The sequence below is a fragment of the Tupaia chinensis genome, unplaced genomic scaffold (assembly GCF_000334495.1).
Source record: "Tupaia chinensis unplaced genomic scaffold, TupChi_1.0 Scaffold000256_1, whole genome shotgun sequence".
Classification (NCBI taxonomy): Eukaryota; Metazoa; Chordata; class Mammalia; order Scandentia; family Tupaiidae; genus Tupaia; species Tupaia belangeri.
Genome location: NW_006159736.1, coordinates 1,452,668 through 1,464,781, shown reverse-complemented (window position 1 = coordinate 1,464,781; position 12,114 = coordinate 1,452,668). Strand labels below are relative to the sequence as shown.

Here is a 12,114-nt window from a genome sequence, read left to right as displayed (position 1 = left end):
ATCGCTAGTACAATATTGACTAACCTTGTCTCTGTTTTCTTCTCCTCTTCCCAATCAGTTTGACAGAGGTTACTCTTACAATATCCGTCATAGTTTTGGAAAGGAGGGCAAGAGGACAGATTATACACCTTTCAGTTGCCTGAAGATTATTCTAACCAACCCACCAGGCCAAGGGGATTATCATGGTAAGTGCTTCCACTGGACATGCTGGTGAAGTACAGAGACCCAAGAGGGTCTGTAGGAAACACTGAAACGATGTAATGGCTTTTTGCATTACTCACAGAACCTAGTTCGGAGCTTCTGTCAGTCATCAGTGTCAAGCTAGAGCTCCATTACTCTCAGCGATTTGTCTTTTTACTGAACTAGGTCAGGCAAGAGAAATTCATTCAGCTGCACTTCAGTTTGTGCTGGACGAGGCTTTTCCGTTCTTTTTTGTGTTCTGCAAATATCTTAGAAGACTGATACAAGTTTTTTCAGTTTGTGCTGGACGAGGCTTTTCCGTTCTCAGTTTCCTCCTTCACCTGCTGTTCTGTCTTTTTTGTGTTCCGCAAATATCTTAGAAGACCGATACAAGTTTTACAATGCTTTTTGGAATTGGAAAATTCTAATTTTGGAATATAGATTTATTAATTTCACAAGTATGTTTTATTCTCAATACTGCCATTTGTGTATCCAGAAAAGATTGAGTGAATAGTTCAACAAGTTATGGCATCAAATATATCTATCAATTTGCATGAGTTACTAGTTTGAAATATTTCTGTAGACATCTGACTTTGACATTTTCCCTAAAACAGGTGGGAATCAGGGAGTACTAGCATAGTCTGAAAACTCCTCATTTGTCTGATATGTCAGTGACTGATTTCAGTTCATCTTAGTAAACTTTTCAGATTACCAAAGTTTACTGCTATGTATGTATCAAAACATTTGTTTTAGAATATTAAATGAAACATAACTTTTTTAAAAAATCATACACTTGGACTGTTAATAAATCAAATAATCACAGACATTTTTAGAAAGATAGTCCATGTGTCCAGGGACCAGCAGTTAGCATAATGGCTATGTCGCTGGACTCCCATGTAGTCGACCACGGTTTGAGTCCCGGACCCAGTGGCTTAAAACTCACGCCAGGTGTGTGTGCATGCGTGCCCAAGATCCTGAGAGGAGACTGGAGGAGAAGGGATTGTGGCGTGGCCACGCCCCGGAGGGTGATTTCTCACTTTCTGTCTCTCTGTCTGTCTGGCAAGTGTACGTGCCCTATAGCAAAAACCTCTCAAAAAAAAAAAAAGAAAGAAAGAAAGATAGTCCATGTGTCCAGACATTCAAAAATGCTTATACATAGAGGAAGAAATGGCTTGTGTAGGTAATATACAGTGAGTGGTTCTTATCACTTGTATAAGAGACCTTTAAGGTACTTCTTAGAAATAGAGATGATGGGGCAGCAGGTGGCATGTTGGATGAGGCTCGGGCTCCCACATGACAGACCACGGTTCGAGTCCTGGATTTGGCAGCTTGCTTTCTCACTTTGCCTCTCTTTCTTCCTGTGTCTCTCTCTGGTCAGATTGAAAAATAATAATAAATAAAACTTTAATAAAAAGAAATAGAGATGATCAGGCCTTATTGCAGACATATAAAATCAGACTTTATTTACAAGTTCTCTGAGTAATTCTTATGTTTTCTAAAGTTTGAAATTCATAGAACCAGATACCTGTATTCAGGAAGCTTGTAGCTTTTCTTTGCATGGCAGCCATACCAGGCAGTTAACTTACAGTCCAGTTTGTGGCCAAGTAAACCTCTCAGAGATTCTTCTTGTGAATTTCTAGATCCTAGCATTCATCACTTGTTAATTTTTATTAGCTAAAGTTCAGGGCTTTATATTCTTACCTTCTTAAGTTATTAAATCTTGTTTATTCCAATAAGTCTATCAGTCAAGGAATAGCTATAGTTTGCAAGCATTCAGCGAATGCAAATTATTTGAGGGATACGTTTATCTATTCCTTTTTTATAAAAAACAAAAACTTAATCTTTGTTTTTTAACACTGTATTAGGTTCACAGCAAAACTGAGTGAAAAGCGCAGAGTTCCCATATAATTTCTTACTCCCATACGTGCATACCTTCCCCCAGTAAGGACCTCCCATCCTGGAGTGGTACCTTTGCTACAGTTCATAAACCTCCATTGACACATCACCGTCACCCAAGGCACATACTTTACATAAGGATTCACTCCTGATCGTGTACATTCTGTAGGTTTGGAAATACTTCTGATGACTTGTGTCCACCTTTGTAGTATACTGTAGAATAGTTTCTGGCCCTAAAAATCCTCTTTCCTCTGCCTATTCATCCCTTCCTCCTCCTAATTCCTAGTGATCTTTTAATTGCCTCTGTAATTTTGCCTTTTACAGAATGTTACATAGTTAAAATCACATACGATATAGCCTTTTCAGATAAGTTGGTGTCACTTTGTAATATGCATTTGTTTCCTGTATGTCTTTTTGTGGTTGATAGCTTATATTTTTTTTAGCACTGAATAATATTCTATTGTCTAAATGTACCACAGATTATTTACCCATTTACCCACTGGAAGGACATCTTGGTTGCTTCCAAGTTTTCCTAGTTAAGAATTAAGTGGGATCAGCAGTTGATGTAATGGCTATGTCACTGGACTCCCATATAGTCAACTGCGGTTTGAGTCCCAGACCTGGTGGCTTAAACTCATGCCAGGCACGTGTGCATGCATGCCCAAGATCCTGAGAGGAGAGTGGAAGAGAAGGGATTGCAGTGTGGCCGTCCCCCCTGGGGTGTGATTTCTTGCTTTCTATCTCTCTTTCTGGTGAGTGGATGTACCCTATAGCAAAAACCTCTCCAAGAAGCTTTTTTTTTTAATTTAAAAAAATTTAAATATTTAAGAATTAAGCTTCTATAGACATTATATTTAGGTTTTTGTGTATATATAATCTATTTGGGTTAATACCAAGAAATATAATTTCTGGTTGATATATTGTAGTGAGATTGTGTTTACTTTTATGAGAAATGGCCAACTGTCTTCCAAAGTGGCTATATCATTTTGTATTTCTTTCAGCAATGAACAAGAGTTCCTGTTTCTCCAAATCCTTGTCAACATTTGATGCTGTCAGTGTTTTGAATTTCGCTCATTCTAATAGGCATCTAAGGGTATTACACTATTGATTTAATTTATAATTCCCTAATGACAGATGTGGAAATCTTGTTACAAACTTACTTGCCATCTTTGGTGAGGTGTACAGGTGTTCATATTTTTTCTTTTTCTTTTTTTCCTCCTTTTTAAAGTTTATTATGAAAGAGAGAGGCACCTCCCACCCTCAACAGGGTTCCTATGCCATAGTCCACCCCTCAGTCTCAGCTAACTTGGATTATGGGCATGTGCATGCATACTACCTGGTGTATCTAGGGAGGGCTCCAGGACACAAACTGAGGACCTTCCCTTGTGGTTTCAGTTGAATTACTGCTGTACTACCTTCTGGCCCTTGTTCAGGTCTTTACCTTTTTTGGGGGAGGGGTAATTTTTGCTTTAGGGTGCAGTAGAGAGACAGAGAGAGAGGGAAAGTGAGAAATCACGCCAGAGGGAGATGGCCATGCCACAGTCCTTTCTCCTCCTAAAATCCCCTCAGGATTTTGGGCATGCATGTATTCACACATGCCTAGAGTGCTTTTCAAGCCACTGAGTCTGGAACTTGAATCACACAATTGGCCATGTGGGATCCAGTATCTTTTTTTTTTTTTTGAGAGGTTTTCGCCATAGGGCGCGTGCGCTCGCCAGACAGACAGAGAGAGACATAGAGATAGAAAGCGAAAAATCACCCCCCCCAGAGGGGATGGCCACGCCACAATCCCTTCTCCTCCATTCTCCTCTTGGGATCTTGGGCACGCATGCACACGCACCCGGCGTGAGTTTTAAACCACCGGGTCCGGGACGCGAATCGTGGTCGACTACGTGGGCGTCCAGCGTCATGCTAACTGCTAGGGATCCAGTATCTTAACGACCATGCCACCTGCTGGTCCCTTTTCTGCGCATTTTAAAATCAGATTGTTTTCTTATTGTTGAATTTTAAGAGTTTTTTTGTTTATTTTGAATAGTGACTTTATCAGATATCTGTTTTGCAGTGTTTTCTCCCACTCTATATTTCTGTCCCTTTTCCTCTTTTTCTGGTATTTCAATTATGCATTTGTTACCCCGTTTCTAGTTGTCTCACTGTTCTTAGATATTCGAGCCCATTGTTTTTTAGTTTCAGAGATGTCTATTGTCAATCTTCATAATCAGAATTTCCCTCAGCCATATCTAGTCTACTCATAAACTCATCAAAGTTACTCTTCATTTCTGTTACAGTATTTGTGTTCTCTAGCATTTCTTTTTGATGCTTTCCTAGAGTTTCTGTCTCTTCTGCTTACATGTTGTCTGCTTTTGTCATTAGAGCCCTTAGCTTATTAATCATAGTTCATTTGAAATTTCTGGTTTCCTTATTCCCGTGTCCTTGTTATATCTCTAACACTGGTTCTGGTATTTGTCCAGTGTCGTCAAACTGTGAACTTCACTAGTGCTTTACATTTTTTTTCCCCATTATCTCTCAGGTGAGACAGGGTAACTAGAGGGTGCCAATTGGGCATTTCCTTTTTCCCAAGTAAGTTAGGCTCTCATAAAACCCCAGCAGGGCTCTGGTAAAATAGTTTTCCTGCGGGCAGATCTTGCCAGGAACAGAATGTTTTGGTGTAGCAGTTCCAACCTTCCTGGCACCAGGGACTGGCCTTGCAGAAACAATGCCTCCATTGACCATAGGGTTGATCCCAGATGACCCAATGCACTGTGGTCACCAGGCACCCCATTTCCACCATGGCCACATTGCAATATACAATGAAACAAGCACACAACAATAGGCTTCATGCTCCCATGAGAATCCAGTACTGCCCCTGATCGGACAGGAGGCAGAGCCCAGGTGGCAATGTCAGTGATGGGGAGCAGCTGCAAACACACACGAAGCCTCACTTGCTCACCTGCCTACCACCTACTCCCTGCTCTACAGCCCAGTGGTCCCTGGGGTTGGAGACCCCAGTTCTAGTCTATTTCAAAATTGTTCCTTTTCCCTTCTCCCTGACAGAAGAATGGAGCTATTTCTGATAATTCACTGTGATGACCTGATAGGGGTAAAACTCACAAATGTGTGGGAACCTCCTTAAAATTGGGACTCCAAGCAGTTGTTAATTCTCAGAATTTCCAGAAATCCCCACACTGAGACTCCACAATCTGTTAGTTACAATTTAGTTTTTCTACCATGGCACTCTACTTGGAAGTTTCTTCTCTACTAAATCGTGTTTCTCTTTATCTGTCTGTCTAGTTTTGCCCTGAAACCTCACTTCACTATTGGATCTAAGAACTGATTTTTCAGTTTGTTCTGCTTTTTTTGTGTTTAGGATGGAATGGCACCTTCTAAGCTCTTTACATACTCGACTGAGACTAGAAGTCTATCTGTCCTTTTTCATTTTGTGTTATTTGGCAGAACTATTCAGTCCCCTTGGTTGACATTTCATTAGCCAATACTTCATAACTTGCCTAACCAGTTATGAATTCTGGCCTCTGTTTATCCATCTCTTTCACAAATAAACGTTGGGAAGCTTTGTCCAACATTAGCTGTAATTACTGAATATGTCTGTGTGTATGCAGTCACCTTGTATTACATGTTAGTTGAACCCTTTCTAATTTGAAGGTCATTCTCTTAGATATGTGACAAAAATAAAAGTAAGTGTTCACAAGTTCTGTTTCTTTATATTATCTGTCAACACTAGTTTCTTACTGGGGGTGGATCTCAGAGTCAAAACCCTGCTGTGGGCGTTGTCACTCTGTCTCTTGCTCATGGAAGAAATAAAAGAAAGCAACACTAGCTTCTCTAAGTTCATTTCTTCAGTTTTCTTCTTGTAGTAAGCATAGCTTCTGAAGACACTTTCAAGGTCAGTTTATCATTTTTGTAATATTCAGGTTTTTTTTTTTCCTTGACTTTATCCTTTCTGACCTTTCAGTCTAGCCATTTTTTCACGTGTAATTTGGGTATTTCAGTTTAATTCATTTCCTTCCTTGTGCCCTTTAATAATTTTGGGCTTAACCAGGAAGTCCCTGGTTAAGCATCTTCCTTTTTTTCTTATTGGGATCCTCTGTAATTTTATTAACAAGTTTTTAAGGAATAATAATAATTGCTATCACACATTCTGCACTTACTATATAGTGGGAGCGTAGAAGAGCTTTATATATCATTCTTTTAGGACATTTATGAGGTGAATACTGTTATTTCCTTCAGTTGACAGGAAGTGAGGCTGAGTCAACAAGAAAATTAAAGTTTTGTCTGAGGCTACCAAACTAGAAGTGGTAAACTGAGATTCGAATTCAGGCTGCATAGCTCCTGACCATTAACCAAATACTGGGTCATCAGAAAAGTCGTGATGTAATTTTGCATAGAAAAACATAGAAAATACATCATGACTTTTCTGATGGCCTAATGTTATACAGTTTCTCAGGGTGTTTCCCTGAACTATATGTGATAGTTTTAATCTGAATAGTAAGTATATACTATAAATGTTATAAACTTCCTGGTTTGTAGGGGTCCATAGTATAATAATGGATGTTTTTATTCATAATTAAAATATTTAGTAAATATATTTGTTTGGCATCCCAGCTCTTTTCCATTATTTTATTATCAACCCGTTTTTTTGTTGATTTAATTAAAAGTGGGTTGTCAGGAAAGTCATGATATATTTTTCTATGTTTTTCCATGTAAAAAATGTGTCATGTCCTTTTTTTTTTTTCCTTTGAGAGGTTTTTGCTATAGGGCGCGTGCGCTCGCCAGACAGACAGAGTCAGACAGAGAGACAGAAAGCAAGAAATCACCCCCCAGGGGTATAGCCACGCCGCAATTCCTTCTCCTCCATAATCCTCTCGGGATCTTGGGCACACACGCACATGCGCCCAGTGTGAGTTTAAGCCCCCAGGTCTGGGACTTGAACTGCGGTTGACTAAATGGGAGTCCAGCGACATAGCCATTATGCTAACTGCTGGTCCCATGTCATGTCTTTTTTGACAACCCAATATATGAGTGAAAAAAGATCTGATTTTCTGTATTAAATTTTCAAATAAGTATTTTGGCTCACTTTTGCAATTTCTTATTGAAATATCTAAAAGTTTCTAGATTTTGGCTGCTTGTACATTTCTGTTCTTCTTTGTTCATATACACGCAAATATTTCTAGTTGTCCATCTTTATTTTTACTTATGAAATGATATGTAGATGACATTATAAATTGTTTTTCTATGAAAGTTTTCCATTTGTACATCTCATTCCCCTCATTATTACTCTATAGGAAATAGGCATAGAATTTACATTTGAAAACAATATACAACTTTTTTTATTTTAAGGCAGACCCTACTCCTGAAAACACAAGTTTTCCTGATGAATGGATATTTTAGCCTGAGAATGCTGCACTGTTTTTTGTAAGTCCTGAACCTGTAGTGCCCTGATACCCATACAGCTAAGTCCTCATTTAGATAAAGGGAGGGAAACAATTGCACCCATGGGCAATTAACTTTTTAAAAATTAATAAGCCATTAGACAATTGGGGGGTGCTTAGACAGTCTCTTGAGTGTGGTATTGTACTGAGTCCTAGGTAAATAACCTTGTGTGCCGGTGCTTGTTGTTGCCAGGGTGCCCATTCCGTCACAGTGATCCAGAGCTGCTGAAGCAGAAGTTGCAGTCATACAAGATCTCTGCCGGAGGGATAAACCAGGTAGGTCAGATTCTGCTCTATACCTTTAGTAATGAGGCATCAGACAGATCCTCTCAGTTTTATTTAATGTCCTTGCAGTGATGCTGTGTACTACCTGTCAGGCCTCACACCAGATATCCTCTTCCAGATGAATTTAGCCAAAGCCTTGACTTTTCTGGTTTAAACTCCTTGGATATTTTAGTTATTCTGTCTGCTAGACTGCATTTTTATTTTTCTTGGCCATAAAGGGAGCTGGAAACCTTTTTCTCCTCTCAGTTTTGTTTACTATCTCAATGGAAGATCACATTTAAAAAAAATAAATTTTTAGAGTAATGTATTCATGCTTATTAATGAAGCTGGAAATTAATGACAGCACATTTTATTTGGGGAAATTATTTTTTTAGCAGATGATAATGTAGTGTGTCCTGGCTGGATATTGTGATAGGTTCCAGTTGTTGCTGTGTTGAATCCTACCATTCTGATGGCACCTCATTAGCTCTAACAGTTTTTCAGAATACTTTGTCTTGTGAACAATTTAAATATAAAGAAAATGCTCAGATTGTAAAGGCATGTATTTAAGAGTAATCTTTTAGTAAGTCTGCCTTTAAAAAAAAATACTGTCACAATGAAGACTGTTAGCTGTGGTGTGCTTCTGAGTTGACTTGAATTTTGAAGCAGTTGAAGAGGAGCTTCTGTTCCTTAGCTTAGGAACAATACATATATATAGATAGATAGATAGAGAGAGAGAGGGAGAGAGAGAGAGAAGAGGATAATATGTAAATCATTGTGAATATTTAAACAATTAGTTTTCTTTGAAAAAAATTATTGCTGTAGAAAACTCGATTGCATGTTCTGTGTCCTAAATTCAAACTGAGTTTAGTTATTATAATTTAAATCTTATGTAACTTTACAGTACTCACTTTGGCCAAACCGGTGCTCAAGGTCCTGTGGGGGTGGAGATGTGAAGATAAGAATCAAATGTAAATCCTGCTCACATAGAACCAGAGTCTGGAGGAAAGCATAAACAGGTGTTATAAGAGAGGTACACTGAGGGGGAGACTGTAACCAGCTGGAGAGGCCAATGAACATATTCTAGAAGACTTGCCCTTTGAATTAGGCCTTGAGGGTAGAATAGAAATCAGGAAGAGAGACTACATGATAAAAGAAAATTTACAGCATTATTGTGGTTTCAAGTTTAGGATTATGGTGGCACCAGTACATCAGCATTAATAGACAATTTAAAGGAAGTAGTTATTTTGGGAGATTCGCTTTGCTTTTAGAGTTGGGGGATTTTAATGACAGACAGAATGTGAATTTACAGTGTATGAGAGAAATTAGGATTAGAAATCTGATGTTCTTTCTGGTTAGAATAGTAGAGCTATGGAATTGGAAAGAACATTAGAAAGCACTTCTCTTTTATGGAGTCCTAGGACATGACATACCATGGGCATACCATGCATAACTCATAAGCCTCAATAGTAGAACCAGAAATTGAATCCAGGCCTTCTGACTCCGAGATATTTTTCCTCAACCTTACTTTATTTTAGAGCTCATTATCATGAGTTTGCTGTGGGAGAGAGGAGGTAGGGAGTCAAAAGCCATTTCTCAAAATGGAATCTTGGCTAATACTTTTCTTTGTCAGGCATTTAAAAGGAAGTGGAATTAGTTAAGACCAAACAGAAATGGGAGAAGAGAAAGAAAATGCATTAGGGAAATGAAGTATCAACAAAAGTTGAGAAGACAATTTGGTAAGAGGGTTAAGGTCCACAGTGTCCCTTGTAATAGGAACCTTGTTTAAAATGAGAACTGAGCAATGCGATTATTTAATATGAGGACGGATATGCTGAATGAGTTACTCGACTTTTGTTTTGGTGAGAAGTGTCAAAAATAATGGTGAAAACCAAAGGCAAGGTAACACCTAAAAAATGAGTGAATAAAAGATAGTGGGAATAGGGACCAGCACTTGGTGCAATGACTATGTCACTGGACTCCCATGTAGTTGGCTGCAGTTCGAGTCCCAGACCCAGTGGTTTGAACTCACACCAGGGGGGTGTGCGTGTATGCCCAAGATCCCGAGAAGAGAATGGAGGAGAAGGGATTGCGGCGTGGCCATCCTGCCTGGGAGCGGTGGGGGGGAGAAAGGGGTTGATTTCTGGCTTTCTGTCTCTCTGTCTCTTTCCTTCTCTCTGGCGAGCGCATGCACCCTATAGCAAAAACCTCTTCAAGAAAAAAAAAAAGGCAGCGGGAATAAATGATCTTTTCAAAAAAACATGCTAGAGAAGGGGATGTCAGAGTGGTGTTAGCTTAAAGCATCATGAAATGGTTTGAGAGTATAAGTCTTAAGGAGATCTGAACTTACTTACAGAAAATAAAGAGCACATCAGAGAGGGTGTATATATAAAGATAAGATAGAAGAATATCTCTCTTTAACCAAGCAGAGTTAATGAGCTCTTTCATTTTTTACCATGACTGTACTGTACTTGCCTTTGCTCTTGCCAATTGCTGCACTAGACTTTAGTTATTTATTTACCTATTCATCTTTCTCACTAGTTTGTGAATTTCCTGAAAGGAGCACTGGGGTTTTTGTATAATTTTCTGTCTAATAGTAATACAGTGACTTACAGTTGGTCAGTGATTAAAAAATGTTGACAGTCCTGTACTGAAAGATGCAGTCGGAAGCCAACTGAACTGCTATGCTAGAAGCCACATAGCTAATTGTGGATTTGGCTCCAAAGGTTCATTGAAAACACACAGGGTATATGCATATGTGCCTAAGATCCTGAGAAGCTGGGGGAGGGAGAAAGGGAGGAGGAATCATGATGCGACAAGATTCTGTTGAGGGTGCTTTTCTCTTTCTCTTATGTGCACACATGTTCTCTGTTATGAATAAAATAAACTTTAAAAATTGTTGAACGAATAAGTGGCATGTTTAGGTATAAAGTGGATCCTAGAACGTGTTTGGTGTATGCTGAAAGACAAATCAGATTACAAGGACACAGTAAAATAGTAACTGATTGAAGAAAGAAAGATATAAACTTGGACAAAATGACACCGACAGAAAAGTTATGTTTCTCAGCCAACTTTTCTGTAGAGAAAAAGTTTAAGATAGATCAAAGGAAGTTAATGAATTTATCAACTGATCTTTTTAAAAAAAATTATTTAGCTTTATTAGTTATTATTATTATTTTTAATTTGACATGAGAGAGAGAGAAAGTGAGAAAGCAATATTCCAGGTCTAAGACTTGAACCTCAGTTGGCCATGTAGGAGTCCAGTGTCTTAACTCCTATATCACTTGTTGGCTCCTATTAACTAATCTTAACTCTTCCTTGTAAAGTAAGAGGTCTGGTCATCAGCTGACAGTAAAGGGGTTAAGAACGGTGTCCTAGATGTAGAGATTAGGAACTGCTGCTAAAAAATTTATAGGGAATTAGAGGCTTTTCTTTGGCAACGAAACATCATCTCTTTAAAAAAAAAAAAATACAGGCTATGGGGCCAGAGGTTGTATGGTGGTTAAGGCACTGGACTCCCACATATGCATGATATTCTTGCTGAAAAAAATAAATGTTGTATACCGTAAAGAAATTTGTGATTAAACCACATTGACTGTGTATGCTGGGTCCTGGACCTGGCAGTTAAAAAAAATCACACCAGGCGCAAATGAGTGTGTGGCCAAAATCCCAGGAGAATGGAGTAGAGAGGACTGGGGCATGGCCATCTCTCCCTGGAGGGTGGTGGCTTCTCACTTTCCCTTTCATTGTCTTGCTCTTTCTCCCTCCGATGAGCACACATGCCCTATGGCAAAAACCTTAAATTTTTTTAAATATATAGGCTGTTATTCTATATTATCATTATCATAATCTGTTGAAAAGATGAATGTTTGCACTAACTAGTAATGCCTATGTATACTCTTTGCTTTGCTTTTTGCTTCACTGCTTCTCCATTTACTCTCAATCCCTAAGCATATCCCTTACTTAGTAGAAGGAAAGTAGTAATTTCCACATCATTCTTTGGACCTGCAATGTAACCTTTTGTCTGAGATGCACACAGATGTATAGTACATGTAGGCAAACTGTAAATAATATTTTGCTTTTAATTTATGTCTTTATTCAGTTGTGTCAGTGGAGTAAAGCAGCTGGTGAACTATATTCTAAAGGGCAGAGTTGATATTTGAAAAATCCATGTAAAACATTTGATAAATGCTTAGTTGTAGGTTGGCATAAGTGCATGTTAGATCTTGAAAGCACAAAGTCAGTTACAATATTGAATGTAAGTTAAGAAAAACATCATTAAAATGCATGTGAAGTAAAGCACTTTATAGCTACTTTTTTATTATTATTA

General features: G+C 38.5%; 1 protein-coding gene across 2 annotated transcripts in view; it reads left to right on the top strand.

The window, feature by feature from the left end:
* Positions 1-12,114, top strand: part of PRIM2 (DNA primase subunit 2) — a 332,833-nt gene that overhangs the window by 283,740 nt on the left and 36,979 nt on the right. For both annotated transcript variants that reach the window (XM_006149174.2, XM_027772133.1), the window contains exon 12: positions 7,714-7,796. In XM_006149174.2, the coding sequence (XP_006149236.1) occupies positions 7,714-7,796 (83 nt within the window). The remainder of the gene's footprint in view (positions 1-7,713; positions 7,797-12,114) is intronic.